General features: G+C 48.9%; 1 protein-coding gene across 4 annotated transcripts in view; it reads left to right on the forward strand.

The window, feature by feature from the left end:
- SMOC2 (SPARC related modular calcium binding 2) overlaps positions 1-24842 on the forward strand; it is a 156620-nt gene that overhangs the window by 127791 nt on the left and 3987 nt on the right. For 2 of the 4 annotated variants that reach the window (XM_089922262.1, XM_089922263.1), the window contains exons 10-13: positions 14530-14791; positions 16440-16714; positions 21339-21488; positions 22977-23014. In XM_089922262.1, coding sequence (XP_089778388.1) covers positions 14530-14791; positions 16440-16714; positions 21339-21488; positions 22977-23014 — 725 coding nt within the window. The remainder of the gene's footprint in view (positions 1-14529; positions 14792-16439; positions 16715-21338; positions 21489-22976; positions 23015-24842) is intronic. The other 2 variants (XM_089922264.1, XM_089922265.1) reach the window with 1 other exon arrangement.

Below are 24842 nucleotides of genomic sequence, written 5' to 3' on the forward strand. Positions count from 1 at the left end.
GGGTGCAGGCGTGCCGTGACGTAGACTGGGGTAAGAGGACATGGACACACTGCCCTCGTCTGTGTGGATTTGGGAAGCCTGGTGCGGCCACTGTCCAGCAGCGTGTCCTGTAATCGCTCCCTTCTGAGTCTCTGTCTGCTCATCAGAGAAAAGGGGGTGATGCACACCCGCCCCCCAGGGCTCCTGCAGGTGGAGCTGAGCCCGTGTCGTAGGTTTGCTCAGCACCGGCTCAGTGCCTGTAATACTGCACGTTGGCTGAAACGAGCTGCTGGCCACCTTCACGGGGACTTTTCTCTCAGGGACCCTGTAGGCTGACAGGTGGGCAGGAGACCCCAGGACCCCACCACTTACTGCCCAGGCTGTAATGGACATCTCCAATACTTAGCTGTCACGAAAAAAATCCTGGTTTTATTTTTTTTAATTAAAGAAACAAATTCGGGGTTCCCATTGGATTATAATGTTATATAAGTTTCACGTGTTCAACATTATATTTCTACTTCTGCCTACACGACCTCGTGCTCCCACCAAAAGTGAGTTTCCATCTGCCACCACGCAGTTGATCCCTTTACCTGTTTCTCCCCTCCTTCCTCCTTTCACCTCTGGTAACCTGTTCTCTGTATCTGGGTGTTGGTTTTTGTTTTGTTTTGTTTATTCATTTATTTTGTTCGGTTTTTGTTTGTTTTTTAGATTCCACATATGAGTGAAATTATATGCTATTTGACTTTCTCTTTCTGACTTATTTCGCTAAGCATAATACCTTCTTATTCCATTCATGTTGCTGCAAATGGCAAGATTTCATTCTTTTTTATGGCTGCATAATATTCGTGTGTGTGTGTGTGTGTGTGTGTGTGTGTACACTACATCTTCTTTGTCCATTCATGTATCGATGGACGTTTAGGTTGTCTCCATGTCTTGGCTTTTGTAAATAGTGCTGCTATGAACATTGGGGTGCAGGTATCTTTTCGAATTAGAGTTTTCATTTTCTTTGGCTAAATACCCAGAAGTAGGATTGCTGGATCATATGGTAATTCTATTCTTAATTTTTTGAGGAACCTCCATACTGTTTCCATAGCGGCTGCACCAATCCACAAGGAATCATCGTTTTGCAGAGGCCTCAGAGAGGCCTGTAACCGAAATGGGAGGTGAGCATTTGCAGCTGGTTCTCAAGGGTTAGGCTCCTAGACTGAAAACTGGTCGGCCTCTGAGCACCCCATCGTTTGGGGAGTTTCCTTGCGGCAGTTGTGCCATTTACACCTTACACAGCATCAGGGATGGGGGCCGTCTTGGGCCTTAGTGTGTGGCCCCTGCTTGAATTCCAGGCACAGCAGAGACATCAACGCTGTCGGCTTCCCTCCCGGTTCCCTCCTCTCGTTAGAAAACGTGTGTGTGGCCCTTGGTCAGTTTGTGAGATTATTCCAACATGACTTGATGTGATGTTTGACTCAGGGGTCCATTGCCATCTGCTTTTCAGATGCTCACTCGAGAGCGACTTAGAGGCACGGCCAGCTCCAAGGGCTGGGAAGTGAAGGTCCTGAGTGGAAGAGGGCAGAGCAGTTGCCCTGGAGCCAGAAGGCGGCCCCCAGAGAGCCGCCGTGTGGGGGGGGGGTTCCCCTCAATGCCCCGGGGAGAAGCCCCGCGAAGGCCTTCAGGCCAGCCTTCAGAGCTGTTTCCCTGGGGTGCAGGCGGTACTCAGACTCCATGAAGGATGTTACCCTGCTCTTCCAATGGCATCCAGGCCCTGGGTGGTGAAGAAGGTCACTCAGAAGACATGTCGCCAAGCTGGGCAGAGCCAGCAGGCGTGGTGCTGAGGCAAAGCCTGTGGGGATTTGGAGTTCTGGGCTGGGTGGGGTTCCAGGGCAAAGAGCCCCTCAGCTCACTGCATCCCCTGGACTGCCCTCTCAGTGGTGCTTTGGTCCTCGTGTGGCCATCCAGCCCTCCTGGTCAGCATTTCATTTTGTAAGCCTTCATTTTTATCAGTGTTTTGTGTTAAAACTCTCTCTCTCTCTATTTTTGGAGGTAGTTATGGTGTGAGTTCATCTGTTTTAAGGCAGCTTTGAAAGCACAAATCTTCTACATATAATGTTCACTGGTTTAACAGACAGTTTTTGGTGAGATAGGCCCAGGGTTTTTGCTTCAAGTCATTCCAGGAGGTACGGGAGAATAAATACAAACATTTGCTCACTAATTAATGCATATCCTAATTTGAAAGCAGTGTTACATAGAATGGACATCTGGCAATGAACCCTGGGCGTGGACTCTGCCCGGACACACAGATCCCGGGACGATGTCTGTGTCAGGGCGCCTGCCTCTCACCGGAAACCTCAGCTGAATTTGTCCACGTAACATGTGGTCCCATGGTTCCGGTGCAGCCACACCAAGCCCCAGAGGGTGGGTCATCAGCTCTGTTCAGTCACGGGTGAGTTTCAGGGCCCAGCGTGGGGCCACACCCCTACCTGCTCCCAGCCACACCCCTACCCCCACTGCCCGGACAGGAACGTGCGGCTCCACCAGATTCCACCTGACCAAGACCCCAGGACCCTTTGGGACCTTCCGTGTGGACACTTACGGGACAACAGACTTTAGTCCCAAGAGAAACGATGCTGCCTTTGAATGACGTTATTATGCATTTTATGACAGAAACAAAGTATAAGCACAGACCTCTTTTGACTTTGTGTTCACTCCCAAAAGCCAGCTCTATCACGCCTTGTCAACCCCAGAAAACCCCATATTGTTGGACTATAGCTTTAAAAAGTGCCTGTCACTGAGTTAGACCTGAACTAAATACGTTTTTTCAGTGTTTCTTGTGGCAGGGGTACTCAAGTAGCTCTATTTTACAGTAACAGTCTTTCTTTGTTTTTGTTGGGAGCTTGGAGGAAGGGTGGGGATTCTAGCTTGGAGGGTCCTGGGCAGACATGGTGGGAGGAGAGCCCTGGAGGGAGGCTTCGGTGTTGGGGGGGTAGGTGGGCACAGAGGACCCTGTGTGCAAAGGAATGAAGCAGAGGTCGGCTATGGAGCTGCAGGGCTGGTGATGAAAGTGGAGAATTTCCATCAGGAGGGCATGTTGGAATCAATGTGGTCCCGAGCCGCACGCTACCCATCTCCTCACTGACACGATGCCAGGAAGACGATGCATGGTTGGGCGAGAGAATGAGTCTGGTGAAAAGTGTAGGGTCTGTAATAGTTTAGGTCACAACATCAGAACGACTTTGAAGTCTGCAGTGTTGTTTTGTTATCATTCTATTTGTGACTCAAACAAATAAAAGAATTAGAAATTTAGGCAAAGATTAAGTGATATGAGGAAGAAACAGACTTTTTTTTTTGAAAAAGAGAAAACGACTCCTGTGTGCTCTTGTTTGTATACATTTACTGTGAGTTGGACCCGGCAGACCTTGGGGTTGGCTCCATTGCCCTAGAAATGTTTCAGAAGTTGACACTTTCAGGATAGAGTATTCTTTGTTTAGATTCAGCCGTAGTTTCTCATCTCATTCATCAAATTGTCAACTGAATTCACCATTTTTGGCTCTGCGTAGCTGGTCTAGACGTAGAGAAAAAAACAACAACAACTTGTTGCTTCCAAAATGTGGCCAGACCTTCTGCTTCTGCAAGATCCCACCTTCGGTGATTTGCCCCAATTCTGCCAAGTGTATAACTGCTTCCATTCCACAGGGAAGAAAAAGAAAAATCCTTGAGGCAGCCATGTCTTACTGTATTTATCTGTGAAGGTTTACAATAACCTTTGCATTGAAAATTGACTAAAACTGGGACTTGTTCCTAAGATGCAGACATTCTAGCAAATTCCTGGGATGAGTCCACTCTCTGATCCGACTGAGCAGAGAGTCTGCAGGGCCATTAACTGGCACAGAGGCTGACGAGGCCATTTCCTCAGAGGTGGTGTTGTTTCTACCTCTTGTCCCTCACGTCTGTTTAAAATTCCCCCCAAATCATGAGATTACAGAGCTTGCAGAGATGGCCCAGGTCCCTGTTCTATTTGATTCCCAGGGCGGGGTCCCTGGAAACGTGAGCGGGGGCGGCCCCAGCCCACGTGGAGAGCCCTCGGCTCACAGGGACCATTTCCCTCCCTGGCGGCAGCACAAGAATCCCCCTCTGTCATCACCTTGGCTTTGTTTCTGTGTCTGGGGCTCTGAGGAGGTGATTGCGGCATGCATTTGGGTGATTAAAACCCCAGATGGCCCCAGAGGTTGGCTGGTGGTCGCTGGCCGTCAATGGTGCTGTCCCTTGCCTCCTGTTTTCTCTAGTTCATCAGGGACCGTCACGCAGTTTCGTTGCTGCTGTTGGTATGTGGTTCCCAACGGGGATCGCCTCCCCGTGTCCATGGTAGGGTTTGCTGGGGATGGGGCATCTGACCGGCCAGCTCAGTGGGGCGGGGGGGTGTGGGGGGAGGAAGAGAGCGAAGACAGGGCAGACGCGGGGCCTCCACTGACGCCGGGGGCGCCGGCGGCCGAGCCCAAGGCTCCGTCTCGGGGCTGCGGTGACTCACGTGCTGGCTGGCAGTTAGGGAAGCAGCAGAGGTCACCCATCCCATTGTGGGATGGCCACGAAAACACTTGCTCACTCTTAATATTTTAAAGTTTAGTAAAGTGCAACCTCACTTGAAATCCAGTCAAGGTCGCGGGTGCTATAAAGTGTAATTTACAAGCACATCGTAGAGCAGAAGCTTATTCTTTTATGACAGAGGTGAATGACTTTTTACAGGTGTGTGGTTTGAGCTGTCTATCTGGTTGTTAAGCCCGTGTTCCTTCCTGGATTCCTCGTAAAGGATATGAAAGAGCTGTATTGTAGAGCAAACTATCAAAAGTAAAAGTAAATGAACTAGGAGTTTGGAAAGAAAGGTTTCTCCACTGAAGTGGAGAGCAGAGAGAGAGCAACCAGCCTGTGTCTGAACACCTGGCCTGAGTCCGCTCCTTCCAGCCTGGGTGCTGGGGGGACACGTCCGGTCCCGTCGCTGGGCCCAAACCACCTGCTTGTTCTTTCCTCACGGCCGGGCCAGGTAGACGCTGGGCTGCGGGGTGAGGGGCACTGCGCCCGCCAGGGTTCCCACGCCGAGCTCCTGGAATAGAGGAGAGCTGCCCGCACCGCCCGGACCCGCTCACCTGTACCTGGCCAGGCCTCGGTCTGGTTATGCAGCGTGAGATTCCATCCAATGCTCCTCATCCATCAGTCGGACATCAGCTTAGATCCCGCTGGTCGGGGCACAGGTGCGGCCGCTCCCTCGGCTACAGCTGCTGTGGGCAGTGCAAGCGTGCATGCCCACCGGCCACGTGGCTGTCCTCCCTGGGGCTGGAGCAGGAACCGTGCTGCTGTTTCTGTTTTCCCCGGCCTAGAACGCGTGGTAATTAGCAGCTGTCCTTACAGGGACAGCCCGGCTCAGCTCCCACAGGAAGGTGGTCCATTGTCTCGGGAAATATTTCAGAAATCCTCTCAGAAACACACGCCCACACTGCTGGGTCCATTGGTGGACGGCAGGGCAGAGAATAAACAAACGTGTGTGTCCAAAAACGGGAAGCGATGCTTCCATACACAGCACAGCGTCACAGCTCTCTCCCGAGTTTCACGTGCACACATGCAATTCTTGGGCACAGTGACCTCGGTTTTCCGAGGGATGCTGGGACGCCGAGCACAGGCAGAGCTCCTCCCGTGGGTCCTTGGCGCCACGTGGACCCGGCCGTGTCTCCACAGGAGCCTCATCTCTGGATAAGGATGTGCTCTCTCCCCTTCGTGGCTCCGTCCTCTGTTTTGCAGAGTTGTGTTGAGGGAGGTGCCTGTACAACCTCAGGTCACATCTACCAGAGTGAGGATGGCTTCCCGAAGGGCCGGTGTGTCCCAACCTTCCAAGAAAAGACAGTCCACGCTTATCCCTTCTCCGTGGTCTTAAAGATGCACCACCTAAGCATTTCACTGTCAGTTTGGTAACATTCAAAATATTGTGCTCTGGAGAAAATCCAAGCAAAGGTAGTTGTTTTGTTGCTCCGAGTGACAGTGAGAGGGAGGGAAGACCCCTGACTCAGGAAAGCCTTGAAGGGATGGTCAGAAGTAACCCTAATACTGCCGACAGTATCTGCTGGTCAAAACAACTCACTACGATGTGGACCCGTGTCCTCAAATGCTTCCTGTTCCTCGGCCGACAGGAGACCTCCAGAAAGTCTGTGCTTCCCACAAAACAGATATCTGTGTTACTTTATCACCATAAACCCTCCTCTCTTGTCACCAGTATTTTACTTTATAAGCTCCTTAGGGGTACAAGCGGTGCTTTCCACCCAGCATGTGGTTAATAAGTAGCTATCAAACGAATGTTTGAAGGACATGATACTGTCCTTGAGAAATGTAGGGAGACTCAGGAAACATAAACACTGTCTCCGAGACAAATATTCACAGTTAACTTATCAGCTATTACGAATTCCTAGTGCACATGCTGGACTCAGATGACCCACCCAAGAGAGAAATAAAATCAAAGGCAAAGAGTGTCTCGAACATCACAGCTCAGGGAACCTCAGGGCATTTAGTGAATGAGAAGGCGGATTCTCTGAGCCCCGGCTCTCTCTGACCGCATCTCCACGAGAATCATTTCTGGGGTCCCTTTAGGCATCGACTTTAACCCAACTCCGATATTACTAAATGTTAAGTAATCAAAGCACAACCTCACGCTACAAACCTCTTTGTTTAGAATAACGAAAAGCTGTGTTGAAAATACGAAAAAATAAATACAGTATATAAAATATGTAAATATAGAAAAGATTCAAAAAATTAGAGTTAATGCATAAGAGTAGTGATTTTGATTTTATCTTAAGAGTGGAAAGTTTAGTGCTTTTTCTTTAGGGTGTTTTTTTTTTTTTTTGCAGTACGCGGGCCTCTCACTGCTGTGGCCCCTCCCGTTGCGGAGCACAGGCTCCGGACGCGCAGGCTCAGCGGCCATGGCTCACGGGCCCAGCCGCTCCGCGGCATGTGGGATCCTCCCGGACCGGGGCACGAACCCGCATCCCCTGCATCGGCAGGCGGACTCTCAACCACTGCGCCACCAGGGCAGCCCTAGGGAGTTTTCTGAGGATGAATTTTCCTCACTGTCTCCCATGTAGACGTTTTAAAGGATGAATAGGCGTCCTGACTGTGCTTTCCTGCCATGCAGGGGCCACCTGGTTCTAACACCGTCATCTTGACCATGACACTCAAGCAGTTCCAAGTTGCAGGGAGGATTTATGAAGATACACTTTATGTACCTTTTATTAGCTACAGATATTTTATGGATCTTACAATAAGTGTGACCAAAGAAACTTTTCTAATTATCTCTTTAACTTTTTTAAACGTTTAAACTGCATATAAAGTTAAAAATTAAGAAAAAGGCACTTATTAAATTAAGGGAGGGACATAAAATGTTTCACAGAGAAAGAGTAACAGGACACGTCATCTTTCACTTGTGCCCGTAGGAAGCTCGGCGTGAGCAGCTTTATAAGAATGGACCTGGGGACTGAATCCAAGTGTACCCTCTGCTGAGAATGTCCTCTGTCCTTGTCATGTTCGGGAGACTGTGTGACCTGGCCGTAGCCCCAGCCCTGGAGCGCTGCCCCCTCCAACCCCTGATTTCCCCTGAACCCGCTTCTCAGATCTCTGGGCTCCACTCTGACCTTGGTCTCAGCAATCTTGTCCCTGGACCACAGGCCACAGCCTCAACCTGGGCTCCCGGGGACCCCACTGTCCATCGAAAACCCACAGAGTGGGCTCCGTGCCACTCATTAATTACATGGTGTGGCCCGTCCGTATCTTCCAAGGGCTGCGATTTCCCTCCAGATCAAGTCCCAGCTCCTTTCTGTGGCTCCAGGACCCCGCGGTGCCTGCACCCCACTTCTCACTCCCGCCGTCCTTCCCCGTCTTGTCCCACGCGCCCGGGCTTCCTCACAGCCCCTCAGCACGCCTTGCCCCCAGCCCTGGGGCCTTTACGCGAGCTTCTCCTTCTGCCTATTCAGAAGGGCTTGCTCCACGCTTCAGGGCCCAGGTCCTCAGCAGGGAGATGTTAATTTGTCTGATGTCACCGTCCACCCGCAGGAGAGGGCCGGGCCCTGACCTGTTTGTGCCCCTCTGCCCCAACACAGCGACTACGGCCTGGCAGCCTCTGAACTCCTGATCAGTGAGGGCGATGCAGGGCCCTCCCCACCGGGGTTCCAGTTCTCCAGCTCAGCCAGAACCTCAGTCTTCCTCTGATCACCTCCTTCCCTCCCTTCCCCCTGCCCCTCCTTCTTCCTTGGCAGAACCTCGCCGTGATCACCAGTTTGGCAGGTTGTCCTGAGGCGGAAGCATGGGGGCTGGAAGGTGCAAGTCGGTGGAATAGCGCAGACCCCAGGTGCGGGGACCCCCCTCCGTGGACCCCGGGGGCCCCAGGTGGGATGCGTGGACCCCATGGCCCGAGATGGGCGTGTTGTACGTGTTTAAGGGAAGTCAGTGCTTGCGAAACAACGCACGAGCTCAGTGTTTAATTGAGGAGAATGTGGACTCAGAAGGAGGCCAGCGTTTCGGCCGAGGGAAGACGCAGGGCTGCCGCGCTTGTGGGCCGTCGGCGGGGTCAAGCAGGCTTCTGCAGTTGAGCGCTGTCAGAGCCCACCGCGGAGCAGAGCGGGGGTCACACGTGCTACTGGGCCAGAGAGTCTCTCTGCACCTTTGTCTCTGGGTCTCAGATGCCCTTGACTTTGTGGCAGATTCTGTGGAGCTTTGCTTTCTCCTCTGCCCTGGATTGTTGTGCTGTAAACGGTGACGATGAGCGTCACAGCAGTTTTATTTCCCGTTTCTCGAGATGATCAACCCCGTGGATGGTTTTATTTGATGCCTCACTTTCCCCTCCTCAGCTGCACGAGGAGAGTCTTCCACCAGGGAACAAACCCACTGTGTCTGCACGCGGAGACCCAGGCAATAGTCAGGGTCCAGGAGGTGCGTGGTTCGCACCTGGAGCGCTTTGCAGGCCTCTGGTTACACACAGGGAAAGAGCGCAGCACAGTTCGTCCTGTGTTTACACTTACTTTCAGGTAAAGGTAATTGAGAAAGAAGTTACACGCCACCCAGCTGCTTTTATGTAGTTCAAAATATTGCACGTTAAATAAAGGGATTTAAAATCTGGTGCCTAAAGTTCACGTAGAGTTAGCAACCTTAAGACTGTGTTAGTCTTTAGGCAAGAGTGGCTCTAATCCATTGCAAAGAGACAGTTACCAGTGCTTTTCGTCATGTTTCTAGAGGAGCGGGTGTAACTTTATTCCCATTTCTCACAACCCTTGAAGGCAGCGAATGGTGGGTCTCAATTCTGACCCACACCCTACAGGTAAAATGCATTCATATTACTCTGGGGGAAATTGCACAAAACTGGACTTCCCTGAAAATTGCTATGATACATTACATTCTTAAAACTTTGGGAGAAAGACAAGCCTTATGTGTGTTTTAAATCCTGGCTTTATTACCATAAAACTTTGATCTTCAGGGATTTGGTGTTGCAAGGAGAATTTTCTACCTGCCCAAGTTCTTCTCTCTGGTTGTTTTCACTGAAGACACTATACAGGCCTTTGGGAATGTCCAGTTCCTCCATTAAAGTTCTGACCAAGTCCAGAAAAATACAACACTTCCAGGCTTCTGCTCAGCCCTGTTGTGACAGCCATGGGCCAAGGGAGAAGGGATGCCTGCATCTCACCTCCTGCATCTCACCTCCTGTATCCCTACCTCCCCCATCCATGTGTCTCCCTACTGCCTCCTCACAGGGAATCCTAAGATACCATGCCAGAGTTCTTTGACAGACGTGACACATACCTGATAAAAATTTAGAGAAATTTGTTCCCCATTGGTTGACTTCCAAATTTGAGGAGCTAAACCTATAAACAGAAAAGTAGGTAATTATAATGGAGTTAATAAGTGTGCAGGTATAATACAGACACACACACACACACAGCTCCTCAGACAGATATGAAAAAAATCAGAGAAGGGTGTGATTTTTGTTTCCATTTCATTTTATTTCTCACCTACATTAGTTTTCTAGACATTTGAAATAATAAACCAGCCAGATGAAGATTTTAAGCTGCCCCCTGTTAGATGCTTGAAAGCCAGATTAATTAGTGTCATTGTCCTGTGACACTTTTCATCCCATCCAGTCACCTGGTCATCTAGTGGGATCCCCCCCTTCCCGGTTTCCCTGCCCAGCAGCCCACAGACCTCACCTGCTGGGTGATGCTCAGACTACAGTTAGGGACCGATGTTGGCTAACATGGGTGCAAAACTACGGATTGCCACCGTGTCATGCCTTCTCTTGGTACTTGCAGGAGGACTTTGCCACCCTCAGACTTCCCTTCCTCTGGTGTCGGGTTTCCTTTAGGGGGTGATCCTGAGCGCTCACTAGTTACCATATGGAGTGGGGTTTCATGATGTGGTCCAGGTAGCAGTCCTGAAAATGTTTCAATCTGTACTTTAAAGGAAAAGGGAAAAGACGAAACTGTATAAGTAAATTTGCTGAAATCAGTCATTTCTATACCAAAAACTTTTGTTTTTTTAAAATAAGGATGTTTTGTAGACAGTGTAGAACACATTCATTTTAAGAGATATCAAGTAAAATAAGTTTTTAAGGCATCACATATGAACCAGTTTCCCTGGGGCCGAGTGGCGCCTGGCATCTCGGGAGCCAGCAGCCAGTCGGCTCATTGCTAACAAGCAGCCGGGGTTGAGGATGGGGACAGGCGGGTGGGGGGGCTGCCCTGGGACGGGGCCGCCAGCTTACTGGGGGACAAACCAGGATCAGAACCCAAGTGTTTGCACAGAAATGCAACAGGATGCCGAGTATTTTCCTTGGACTCCACAGATAAATCAGCTAAGCATCTTGAACACAAGCTGGCCGTTTTGTTTTGCCTCAGATTTGTAAATAAATGGTTGCAGTCATTCTGCTTCTAGCTTTGAAAAGGACAGTCTGGTTTCCCCTCTCTACAAATGTTTCTTTAACTGGCTGTCAGTTCTCCATGGAAGTTCCTGGCACGGGGCCGTCCCTGCCCTGTGTCTCCCCTGACCCAAGCCTTCTGAGCTCTACTCCACTCCCGCAGGGAACAAGCTTGTGGGTGGACACAAATAAACAGTGACTAGGTGTCCTGTCACGGAGCCTGCAGGCTGTGGTTTCAAGGACACAAGATTTATGGGTGCTTCTGGCCGCATGGAGGCCGTGCAGGCGGAAGGGGAGGTGAGCTGCTGGGAGGAGGTCGGAGGTCCCTGGGCGCTTGATGTCCCCTCGATGAGCTGAGCCCAGGACACGGGAGGCTGCGTGGCCACAAGCATGGTCTGCGGGCAGGACCCAGATCTCCGCGGTGGTCACCGTGGCCCGAGGGAGCGACTGTGGAGGAGCTGAGAGCGCTGCTCTGTGCTTTGCAGTGAGCCCGGCGGTTTGGGGGGTGCGTCCCTTTCACTGCCAGCCCCGTCGTTCCTTTTCGAGGCCTGGTCCATTTCACGGTGGTGAAATTTGGATTTCATGGTGCTTATGTCATTTCTCATATAATGAAAATTCACTTCTTAATAATGTGCTAAGTTTTCATTCTGATTTCTTCTCACTTTACGAACACTGTACTGGGATGAGCATGCCTGGGGCTCTCGTGTCCCCCTGAGGAAGCATCCTCTCAGGATATTTGAGTAAAGGCACGTGAGCTGAAGTACAGATAGCGAGTGAAGGCCGAGGCCCTTTCACCTCTCTGTCCTCAGTCTGGTCAGCCGTCGACCCCGCCCGACCCTGGACACGCAGGGGCTGTCTCCCCAGAGTGCGCGTCGCTGTGGGTGCTGCCCCATCCCTGTGTATCCACGCATTTATTTGGAAATGGCGCTGCTGTTGCTATTTCATGAGTGGTTGTCCTGAGAATCAGGAGCCACACTGCTCACCGTGTGAGGTCACCCTCCATCTCTGTCTCCCCGTCAAGCCAGGTGAGGACCTCGGCCCCGAGAACCGGGATCTGACGGGTCTGGGAAGATTGCTCACCCCCGGACCCCAGACCTCCGCCTGGGTCCCAACAAGTGTTCACTCCGAGCAGGCTTTCCCATCAGCAAGTCGACTTCGTGTGTGCACGGGGCGGAAATCACCTGGAGGCTGGTCTCAGGATGCAGCAGCTCTGCCTCTCTGAGCCTAAACCGTTTTTCCCTTTCCTTTACTTAAGTGAAGTTCAGTGTCTTTGCAAATAAATATGAGAAGTATTCTTTGTTGGACTAAAGTAGCTCTCAACTGCGAAATATGATCCTTAGCAGAAAGATCCGTGCGCTTCGCCGTCTGTAATTTATACCACGTTAGAAACATGCTATAGCAGGATTGATTTAATATTTCTTGGCTTAGAAGTCGATTAAATTTAACTGCTTGTTGTGTTAAAGCCTTCTAAAGCTTTTAGGTGCTGTTAGTCTTGTGTTTCCTGATGCATATACATCACTTTCTAATTAAAAATCTTGTGTTGCTTTACCTCCTTTGGGGGGATATGATAAAGTTAACAGCAAAAATATAACCGGGGTGCGTCCCCACTGAAGTCATACTCACCGCACAGAGCACAAGCATAATGCTTTCTTACAGCTGTTCAGCCCTGAGCAGTTTCTCATCAGCTCGGCCTTTTCCCAGACACCTGCGTGTTTCCTACCTGCACCACAGCCCTCCCGGGGTATCTTGACGCCAGCCGGGGTGTGGGCCTTCACGGGGGCAGCTGGGACCGGGGCGGGTTATGCACACCCCCTGACACATCCCTGCCTGCCTGCCTGCTGTTCTCTGTTCCTCTTGGTGGTCAGGCGAGCTGCTCTCAGAAGCATTCATTACTGTGACAAAGGGCAAAGGGCGCTGCCCTGTCTCAGAGCTGGCGCTGACAGGGCTGCAGGAAGTCCCCGAGGTCCCCAATGCTCCCAGACACGCCTGCAGCCTCAAGTCTGCCATTGCCTCCCCAGGGAATAGTTAATGAGATAATTATTTTTTTCTTGAAAAGTAACATTCTTGCAGTGGTCCTGGGGGTTTCCCTATAGATTATAATCTACCTTTCCAGTTGCGTTCAAAGGGAAAAGGGGAATAACACAGCTCTATTTTCGCCCTTCCCCGACCCTTAGGGATTTCGCATCTGTTTTCTGATATGTGTATTTAACGAAGTGGAAACTGGTGTAAGTGGATTCCTGCTCTAGGCAATTAACATGTGCTTGAATAATAATAACAAAAACTTGTGTCAAAAGGAAATTTATGAAACCCAGAGTTCTCTAACTGTATAAACACGTTGGTCTTTGAATGACTTGGCCGTCGTAACACAGCGCCACCATCCGATCCGCGTGGAATGTTCCTCCTGCCTCCCAGACTCCAGGAAGACATGTCAAGCTGCATCTCTTTATCCCGAAACGGCGAGGAGGGTGGAGGGGAGTTTAGGGACAGTTAACTTGTAGGTAAAGTATCCTGTAGAATGTTAAGCTTCCAGTAAACTCAATTACAGAATTACTCGAAGGCCCTCCACTGCCTTCGGACTCAGGCTCCCTTGACAGGACTCTGGGGCCGTGTCTTCTCCAGCCATGTGAGCTTGGGGTGTTTCCCAGCATCCGGGGCCTCCTACGTAATGTGGGGCAGTGATGCTACCTACTGGGATTGCAGCTTTGGGACCAATGAGATGATAATGCCTGGGAATCTCTTAGTCTCACATAGTAATAATTCAATAAATAGAGATTGTAATTCACAGAAACTGTTTTAAAATCAACATATATGGATTGCAGCGTGCTTACAAGTGTCCAAATGAGCTCACTGATACAGGGCACCTGACACACTGATTTTTAAAAAATTTTTATTTTATATTGGAGTCTAGTTGATTTACAATGTTGTGTTAGTTTCAGGTGTGCAGCAGAGTGATTCAGTTATACATGTACATGTATCTATTCTTTTTCAGATTCTTTTCTCATATAGGTTATTACAGAATATTGAGTGGAGCTCCCTGTGCTCTACAGCAGATCCTTGTTGATTATCTATTTTATATGTATCAGTGTGTATGTGTTAATCCCAAACTCTTAATTTATTCCCCCTGCCCCACCTTTCCCCTTTGGTAATCCTAAGTCTGTTCTCTATGTCTATGAGTCTGTCCCTGTTTCATAGATGAGTTCATTTGTGTCATATTTTAGAGTCCACATATAAGTGCTATCACTGATGGTATTTGTCTTTCTCTGACTCACTTCACTTAGCATGGTCGTCTCTGGGTCCATCCGTGTTGCTGCAGATGGCATGATTTCATTCTTCTTTATGGCCGAGTATATTCATTGTATATACGCACCACATCTTCTTTATCCATTCGTCTGTCAGCGGACATCTAGGTTGCTTCCATGTCCCGGCTATTGTAAACAGTGCTGCAGTGAACATTGGGGTGCATGTCTCTTTTTGAATTATGTTTTTCTCAGGGTATATGCTCAGGAGCAACACACTGATTTCTGAATCCTACATAAGCCTTTCTTCCCATTACAGAGAAAAATCTGTTGTACTCTTTGAGTTCTGGGAGATATGAAAAGATGTCCGTACTTGATTTTTTTCAGGCTGCCCTGGTGCCAAAAAGAACGAGTTTCTGACGAGTGTGCTGGACGCGCTGTCCACAGACATGGTTCACACTGTCTCCGACCCCTCCTCCCCGGGCAGGTGCGTGCGCTCGACTGCAGAGCAGGAGGCTGGGAAGAAGCCCGGCATTCAGGGAACTCTCAGAAGCTGGAGGGCAGAGCCCAGACGCTGGCATCTGAGGCCTGAGCAGCTTAGCGGACACGGCAGGGCCTGCAGGAAAGAAGTCCCCTCCTCAAACCTGAGGTCACTGCCTTTGTCTGGAGGACATTTGTCAGCAGGTTCTCTTGTAATGCGATCAACCCAGGGAGGATGTTGCCATCAGGGACAAGGCCCAGACCTTGGGATTTTCCCAGGTTCCATCGGGCAGGGGCGGGGGCGGGGGCGGGGGGAGGGGAGGGGAGGGGAGGACCCTGGTCCAGAGGGCTTCCCGCTTTGGAAAATCACATTTTAGAGCTATTGACTGGATTTTAAATACTTTGAATTAAAATGTTCAAATTAAAATTCTCAAAATAGGATTTCTTTACAGTAAAATATATATGACATAAAATTTACCATCACAACCATTTTCAAGGCTGCAATTCAGTGGCATTAATTACATTAACAAAATGTTCAAAATCTGACTTCTGAAACTCTGGAAACTTGCTCAGTGTGCCTGGTGGAAATTCTGCAGTTCTGGGGCTGAGGCTTTGAGCTTTGCTTCCGGAGAGACTGTTAATTCCCCGAAGCCGTTCGTCTCTGTGGGTGACGTCCCTAGGAGGGTAGTTTGCAGTGTTTAATGGATATAGTGTTTCAAGCGCTGGATCTCCCCTGTTAATTAGTAATAATTAATCTCTCTATTTTAAAGCACATTTTCTGATTGGGAATCTCACTGTCTTTATTTCCTTAGACACTGGCCTTCTTCCCTGCCTGCCCCAAACCTTGATTATTTCACCTATTCTAGATGATCTAAAGCTTCCTGGTCTTCTTCAGCTCAAAGCCCGCCTCTCTCTGTCTGTGTTTAAGAGTAAGATTGCAGAAGAAAAAAAGGCAGTGCTAAATTAAATGATGAAGCAAAAAAAAAAAAAAAAATCACCCAATTTTCAAATTGACCTCTTATATTCTTGGAAAGATAGATCTTCTCTGTAAAGCTAAAACTGAAAGCAGTAAATGAATTTCCATCCTAGAAGGTCCTCTGAAAGTTTGGGAAATAACTAATAGCATCAGAAAGCCCTAATACCTGGGAACTTTTGGTGTCTGACTCACTCTTTACGCCCATGGAAACGCAGAGGCCAACAGCCAGACAAGGAAGGAAGGACCAGGGACTAGGTGAGCACCTGCTGCACCGTCCACGTGGTGAGAAGGCCCAGTGTAACATCTGGGATGGCTCCAAGATCAGCCTCAAAGCCAGGCCTTCTAGAAGAGTTTTTTACTTATATCTTAAAGCATCAACCTTTTGTTTTTTTTAATCCAGGGAAAGATGTCTGGTTACCACTTTAAGATATATGTTGTTTTGCACCTTTTAGTTTATCCGTGGCATAAACAACCTGCCCACGAGTCACGATTAAAGGAGCAGAGATCCTCTGGGTCCCAGGTTGAGTAGGTGTGCGATGTGTGAGCCGATGGGCCATCCCCACGGGGCTTTGTCCACGTGACTTGCCAACGCCCAGCGGGTGATTGGCCTGCACAAGTTCACTGTGCCATTTGCCATTTTGAAACCAACTTGAAAATTTTTTGCCAAATTTCTATTTCTAAGTTATTTTTAAAAATCATTATATCAAATGGCAAAGCCACGCAGCCTCAGGCCCTCCTTCCAGGAAAGTCAGAGCACGGGGGCCCTCGCTGGAGGGACCAGGGCCGGGGTGGGGAGGCAGCCGGGCTGCCGGGGGCCCCTGACCACCCGTGTGTCTTCCAGGCTCTCGGAACCTGACCCCAGCCACACGCTGGAGGAGAGAGTGGTCCACTGGTATTTCAAACTGCTGGATAAAAACTCCAGTGGGGACATCGGCAAAAAGGAAATCAAGCCCTTCAAGAGATTCCTTCGGAAGAAGTCCAAACCCAAAAAATGCGTGAAGAAGTTTGTTGAATACTGTGATGTGAATAACGACAAGTCCATTTCCCTGCAAGAGTTGATGGGCTGCCTGGGCGTGACCAGAGAAGAAGGTGAAACTAACACGAGGAAACGGCACAGTAAGAGCCTTTCTCATTATTTTGCTCCCATGCGTGCCCACTCTCGACGGCGTCTGTTCAGTCTTAAGATGTAGAGACTGTCCTTGCGGTCTGAGGGTGGAGGGAAGTCTGATGTGCCATATGACTGTAGGTCACCGTCCGTGGAAGCACTCACAGACCGTCGTAAGCGGTCAAGGGGAAGCCGGGTTGGAAGGGTGGGAGCTGAGTGGTGTCTAGAGACAAGTCTCACTGTTCCGTCCAGGGGGCGCGGGATAGGGGGTGCCCTTCTCCAGGGGCGCCTTCTGATGCTGAACAGCAAACTGGGCACCCTTGGGAGTAACTCGGGAACTCCACGCATGAGCCCGACCAAACATTCAGCCCGGTTTATTAGCAATTCAATAATTCCTGTTTCCAAACCAGTTATTTCAATGGTGGAAACAGTGTTTCAGCTGCGTTACCAGATGTGTGTATCTCTTCCCTGAACCCAAACGCTGTCAGCAGCCCAGGGGCCGTGTGCGGACTTGATGGTTTGCAGAGACCTCTCCCATCTCTGCTAATTTATGATTCTGTTATTCTGTTACCAAACTTGTAGCATATTTGAAACATGAAACAAGTTTGAGAGTAGATTCTGGAGCATCGGTAGATGGTGGTCATTACACTTCCTTGTAGTTGCAGCTCAGCTGGGACGTGGAAGTCCTGGCCGCTGACCTCGACTGTGGGCTTCGGGAAAGGACTGCATCTGTCTTGTCAGTTTCTGTGTCCCGAGCACTCGTCATAATAGTCATTCCGCATGATTCAGCCGAACTTGGTTCCAGGCTAGATCCCTGTAATTGTGAAAGGACTCTTGCTAATTTTCCTGTGAGAAGTTACTCCTGGAAGAGTTGAGTTTTATTTTGAAGACCTCTGTATGGGGTCTCGGAAGCTAAGTGCACTTCATGTTGCCCCGAACATGTCCAGACTGCAAACAGTGGTAAAAATACGCGGCCGCCCACTTTGCTGGCCTTGTGGGGCGATGGTGACATTTCCCGGCAGGATGTGGGTCCTTGCTGCCCTCTGATGGGGGTCAGGCTCAGAAGGCTCTGGTCGTGGAAACATTCACCACGCTGCTCTGTGTCTGCAGGCGGGGTGGGAGGGGGGGCGAGCTGGCCCGTCAGGGGGTGACTGGCCCCCATCACCATCCTGCCTCACGGTCCCCGTGGCTCCTTCTTTTCTCCCAGCCAGGCCGGGGATGGGGGTGAGGCTGCCCTCATTCTCACTTGCAGATGAGAAACCCAAGAGCGCCGTGCGGCTTCCAAGCCCTACAGCCACCCAAGGCGTGCGGCGGGTCCACCCTGAACAGCGGCCCAAGCGCACGGGTCCGCCTGCAGGAAACCGGCACCTGCTGGGCTGCAGCTTCTGTCGGGGTTTCCTCAACCCCGCGCAGCCCTGCCCTGCAGCCCCCGGGGGGGCCTTGGACGTTTCCAGTCCAGGCAGTCGCCCCCACCCTTGCTCTCCTTTGTTGGGGCTTAGGGTCGCTGCCTGCCTCTGTCTGACACTGCCTGTGATTCTTGGACCTGGACAGACGTTCTCACTCACCCTATGATTTTTTTTTCGATTTTGGTCCCCCATAGGGCCCCAAGAGACAAGTGACCTATTGCAGTTTTAGGCAGAAATCCTGGCACCCAGGCGTCTCGGAGGCCCAGGGAATCACCATGGGAGCCAGCGGGGAGCCAGTGGCCGGCTAGCTGGAGGCCGGGGGACTGTAGCTCCCCCCGCCCTGGGGCTCTGATGATTGCCGGGGAGGGGGATGAACGCTGACCCAGCAACTCGTTTCAGCTGTTGCCAGGTTGGCTTGGGGCCGCGGTGGCCCTTCCTCCGTTCCAGAACCCAGCCTTGAACTTCTGAAAGAGTCTAGTTTTGTGGTTTCAATGAGCAAATTAAGTGCAGGCTCAACAGTGTGTAGAATCTGTCCTTTTAATCTTTAATCATCACCCCTTTCTGAAGGGCCCAGGCCAGTCCATTGTTTGCAAAGACCCCCCTCTTGATGAGCACCCAGACCCCTGAGCCTCGTCCGCGTGCCTGAGGGACGTCCCTCTCCAGGGGCATGGTCCTTTCTGCATGTTTCCTAAATACAAAGGAAGTCAGCAAATGGAGATGCTTGGCAGGGAGAGTGGGCGGGGGTGGGGTGGGGGGTGGTGGTGGAGGCCCAGTGCACGGCGGCTTTGCCAGGAGCATAATTGGCCTCAGAGCGGCGGCGAGTGTGAGGCATTTTGAGATGGAACAGTATCCCTCCAGTAGTTTCAAGATGAATTCTGAGCAGCGGAGAAATTACTCTCCTGGATACCACCGCCTGACCCAGCCCTTTGGTTCTACAGAGAAGGCCACGCTCTCCACCCGCCCCCACTCTTCGTGGCTCAGTCCACAGTGTGGATGGGTCATTTCCAGAAGCGTTAACCACGAGTGGGTGTGTTGTTTAAACACCAGCACTTGGTGTGAATTGGTGCCACGTAGCCTGTGTTGAGCCCACGGGTTCCGGGGCATCGGGAACCACTGCGCTCGCGGGTGAGTCCTGAGCTTCTGCAGAAGGCACAGGTCGTGCTGAGAAGGGTGTGCAAATCCCAGCCCTCGGTCAGGTGCAGGACTTCTGACGTTGTGGCTAACGAAGTGCTCAGTTCTCTTAGTCATTCATTCGCTCAACACAAACGTCGAGGATCTGCCGTGAATCACGGGGCGGAGGTGGGAGTTGAGTCTCAGAAGCTCCGCAGTTTGTAGGGAAGATAGAAAAGCCCTAGAACGGCCCGCGCGTAAGGCGTGGGTGTAAGCAGGCTGCTGGCCGGGCCCTGAGGAGGCGGCTCCCAGCTCGAGGACTCGGGAAAGCATCACTGGGACAAAAGGATGGACGGGACGGCCCAGCCCCTGTGCCAAGCACTGGGACACTGGTGCCTCCCCTGGAGCATCTCCGATGCAAAGCCTCAACACTGCCCGGTCAGAGCCCAAGGCATGAGGGGTAACTGCGTGACACCCGAGGACAGCCTCGTCCGAGAGCCCAGGGACCATGAGAAGGGGCTCCTGGTCAGGTGTCTGCCAGCCAAGGGTGCCCTCGCGGGAGAAACGGGATCGGAAGCTGGTCTTCCTGGAAACGCTGAAGGTCGGTCGGTCTTGCCGTGCTCTGGGGACACCACGGCAGCTCTCACCCCGCACGCTGAGGCCTCAGGAAGGTGACGTGAATCCAGCACCTTCAGAGTCACGATCCTGGACACCTACACTTGGTTGTAAACAAAACTGTCTCAAAACCCCAGCTCCCTGTCAGCACCAGTGTTGGACCTCTGAGTTGGCTCAAGGGCCTTAGCCGATCACATGCCCTGTTGTTTTATAATCTGGTTAAATAATGGAAAACTTGAGGTGTGGCCAGTCCAACAGATCAGGAGCCAGTGCTTTGGAGAAGATGGTGCCCACAGAGGCAGTGCACTCCCCCGGCCCCGGCTGCTCTCGGGCTGCAGGATGCTGCCCTCTGCCCCTGGGTGGGGGGCGGAGCGGGGGCGTCTCCACACCTCTCCTCGGGGCCGGGGCTGCGTTCTCACAGAGGACAGAACGCACAAGGGGAACAGAGAACAGGTTCGCAGGCAGAGCGGATGTGCAGAAGGGGTGCAGGCCACGTCCTCTTGCCGAGAGGGGTCCAGGGTCTCCGCACAGCCCTACAAGGGGACACGGAGAGGGTGGGTGTGTAACCCTGCTATCAGGGGAGCGAATAACAGAGCATAACACCTTGATGTCATCATCATTTAGTAGAAATGTTTAAATTACTGCCGAATCTTGAGTTATCAGTTATCTTCTTTATGTGCCTCTGAATTTTGTTGTCTCAGTAACCAGGAAGATAGCACGTGTCATCCCCTCTCTTCCCCCAGAGAAGCTAAATTTGGTAAAAGTGGCAATTTGGTAAAAAATGAGCATTGGGGATTTAGATACATTATTAGCTGATCTTGCAACCCTTTTTTTTTTTATCTTGCAGAATTTCTCTAAGAGTTTTTCAACTTTATTATCATTTATCTTTTACTACCCTGTGTAATTTGAAATAGTGAAAAGTCAGAAAAACCTAAGTATTCAGGAAGGGGTTAGTTGGGACAGTCTAAGTATCCAAGTGGCTACCAGTTTCTTTTGTTTTCTTTATTTTTGCTCACTAGTTAACAATACATCTTTTATTCTAAAAAATATGAGAAATTAAATAAAGAAAATAAATAACACATGACCTTTTATTCTGAGACAAAATCAGACCAGATCTATAGCTTTCCAAAAAATATTTCTATGCACATATACATATCTATTTATGTACTGTGATTTTCACTACAAAATGGTGTCATAATGTACATACTTCATTAATCACACCTGTTTTAAGCAAGTACACAAGAGTTTGCATTTAAATTTTTGCAACTAAGACATGTTATTGGGAGCTTGATCTCAATTTCCACCATTACAAAAAATGCAAAAATGCAAAAAAACCTTAAAAACTATTGAGAACTGATAGAGCCTAGAAAAAAAAATTTCTGAAGAATTCAGAAAAAAAGTTCACAAAAGATGATACCATGCCCTCATGATTCTCCAAAATGACCATTGTGCAGAAAATCAGCAATTAGGAAATATTCACTTTTGACCAAATTATCTTTTTCAGCCGGACTGCCATGCCAGCTACATTCTCTCAGACATATTGCCTTACAGCCAAATTGCCGTTTGCCGTGTCACCTGGAAACAATCACTACCATTCGATACCGAGGAAGCCACCCTTCCCGCCACGCACACACATCCATCGCTGAGCTCTGTGGTAGGAGCTGGGAAATACATACTCATTTTCTCACCGAAAAGTGTCTTTATTGATGTGGCATGGCTTCGTATTTATCTCGATGATGTACATTCCGTTTCATTCAAATTAATTAACAGTTTATTATTTTTCTGCCCTTCACGTATTTTAAATGGAGCTTTTCCCTACTCCTTCTTGAGTGGAATATTCCATCCAGTGTCGTTAATGAAACTTATACTCTTTTCAGCTACACAGCGAAGCTCTAAACACCAAAAAACGTTAGCTTTTCTTGCTGCAACCTAACTTGAATCTGTAGCTACCTCCAGTGACCGGTAGTCTGATGTTTGCCACAAAAGAAACCAAGAAAAATCTGGGAATTGTTGACAGTGCAATTGGTTTAGATTAGATTCAAAGTATCAGTTTAAAATTCTTTAAATTTGAACCAATGGCGCGAAAGCCTACTTCCTCTGTAAAGTAGTCATTTCAGGCAAAGCAAAGTGGAGAGTGGCAACAGAAATTATCCCGATCCTTGGATCATTCAAACTACAATGGAAAGAGATAGTCCATTTAGCTACCGTTTATTTAATATTTTTGCAATTTACTTAATATGTTTGTGTTTCAAATTTTCATGCTCTATTTCTGTTTGCTTGAATATAGCAAGAGAAGAAGTTTGAACACAGAATAATTTTGCTCTTTATTTTTTTAATTGAATGGATAGACGTCAACAATTAAGGCATTTGGGATGAGGGATGCTGCCCTCCGTCTACTGATTCATTTGAAAGATATTTACAGGTGCTCCCTGCTCCTCTAAACATTGGCAGAACCACAGTAAATAAAACAGACAAGAGTTCACATCTTTCTAGAGCTTACATTTTAGTGTGGATGCAAGAAATGAGATAAATGAGAAAAACCCACTGTGTGATGGGTGATGCTAGCTAAGTTGGTGATGGGGGGAGGGGAGGGGGAAGGCTGAATTTCAGGTGGAGATTTGGGGCAGGAAAAGTGCCTCCACAGGTGATGTCCCAGGTCCCAGTCTTGAAGGAGGCACAGACGGAACCAAGCAGGATTTGGGAACAGTCATTTTGATCCAAACAAGTTAAATGATTCTCGTGATTTAACCATAAAACCAAAAGATTTCAAAGACCCGGTGCTGGTTCCTAGACTTCCAGCTGCCTGGGTCCTCTCTCCCTGGGAGAGTTTGAAAACTCGGGAAAGGAGGTCTCCACGGCTAGTGGACACGCCTTTGGAGTTTTGGGTAAAATGGAACAGTCTTCTAAAGTTGGGTCAGAGCATTTGTATTGTTGGGAATTGTTTACATCGTGACTTTTATGATCCACTATTTATAATCTGTGCTCAGCGTATGTGCAGATGCATATTTTCTCATGTAAACAAGTCTGCCAGTGGACGACACTTTCCTACAGTGATATGGGTTTCTTCCTGAAACATTCTATTTGACCTTTTACTAAATAAAGAATATTTGGTTTTTAATCTTTCTTTTTTTTTCCCTGTTAGCCCCCAGAGGTAATGCTGAAAGCACTTCTAATAGGCAGGTGAGTATGTCTACATTGTAGCCTTAATCATTTACTGTTTTACTTATAGGCAATAAAAGTTGAGGTTCTGTCAACTTGTAAAGTGAAGTTCCTTCCAAGAAAAGAAGCAACTTATCGTGTCTGCACCCCTGTGAGGCCCCAAATAGCCATGCAAGATTCTGTCAGAAATTACCAACTTGCTGAAACACCAGCATCAACGTTTTGCCCTAATTATTATTTTCTTGCCACTTGAAATTTCAATTATTTTATTATTTTTAGAAAAATTTCTGAGTCCCCTTATTTTTGGAAATATTTATTTTTAAATAGTTCTGCAGGATGTGGATTTGTAATTTATTCCTTACGTTTGGTTAAGGAGATTGCAGGAAGGGGGAGTCTTCTTTTTTCATCTAGGGATCCGAGTGAGACAAGTGGCAGCTCCAGAAGGGATTTTTCACTTCCTGCCGTGTGTGCTCATAAACATACTTCTATGCTTCTGAATCTGTATTTCTGCCTGTGCAATTAAAGGAGATAATTGTGGTGTCTCTCCCCAGCATCCCAGGCCACAAGCTCTCCAAAGTCTAGAATATTTTCCAGAAGATGAACGCGAGCGATTCATTTCTCCCTCTCTCAAAGCCTGGGCCACATCCTCCTTTCTTAAGACCACTTGTCAATTTGTTATGTATTTTGTCTTCACCTGCTTGATTCCAGGTCTCTGGTCCCTAAGGCAGGCCCCCGTATTTGTGGTGGGCTTGAAGTGGAGACCTTCCACGTGCACCTTGGATGCAATTGAAAACCATTTCATTAGGAAAGATGTGTGATACGGTCGGTCTTCTTTGTTTAGCAAGTGTTTATGGTTTCAACTTTTAAAATCCCACTGCAAATCACTTGTGCTTTAGAACAGGGCTGGTCTGAAAGCAATGACCTGGGCTGAGCTCTGAAGACTTCCAAATGGTTGTTTTCCTAAAATAACTCCAATGACGGGCACATGGGTGCTGCCTCAGCCTGAAATAAACTCTGTTCCAAACACAAGACTCACTCAGCTTTTTCCCAGAAAAGGAATCCAGAGCGGTTTCCCCAGCCCTTTTGATGGTGTTTATCACTGCAAACTGTGGTCCTGGGATGATGTCCTGCAGTGGCCGGCACATGATAAAGTGATTGAAGACCATACAGATTTCTTTGAAGAATCAGAGTCCCAACCACCAAAATCGTTCACTATATGAATAACCAAACCCAAGAACTATGAAATGAAGGGCAGCAAGTAGGATGCATGAAGCTTATATTTAATCGAAAAGTGAGCTGTCTTTCTTGGTATCTTCTCCAGTTTCCATCACAGCTCAGCAGTGATCAGAGCAGTGCTATCAGCCACTGCTGACGTAGCTTAAAACGTTAGTGCCACCCCTCCTCCCGCAAATCTGACCAGCTTTAGTTGCTGGTAAAATACACTGATGGCTTATCTTTATCCTCAGCTAATTAAAACAAAACTTCTTATTCACTTAATGCAGGAGATATAGTCCCTCTTGTCCCCTGTTCATATATTTATCTGGGGAATAAAGGCCAACACAGAAGCCTCCTGAATGTTCAAGTGTAATTATTTCAAATAGACCAACTTGTACTGGTGGGAATGGGTCTACGTGGAGAAATAAACCTGGAAGATTGTACTTTGCTTCTCCTTTTCATTCTATTTTATTTTTAATTGGCGCAGTGCAGAATTCCAGTAATTTAGTAAACAAAACTTTTCAAGTTGTATTTCTTAGAGAGGTCAAATAGTGAATGGAAAGGATGAAAAGAAAACTATTAAAAAAAACATGCCTTTATCAAATTTGAAGCATAAATTAGTATTAAAAGTATT

The sequence above is a fragment of the Delphinapterus leucas genome, chromosome 12, assembly GCF_059928025.1.
Source record: "Delphinapterus leucas isolate spDelLeu-1000000601 "Yukka" chromosome 12, BTC_Dleu_Yukka2, whole genome shotgun sequence".
Classification (NCBI taxonomy): domain Eukaryota; kingdom Metazoa; phylum Chordata; class Mammalia; order Artiodactyla; family Monodontidae; genus Delphinapterus; species Delphinapterus leucas.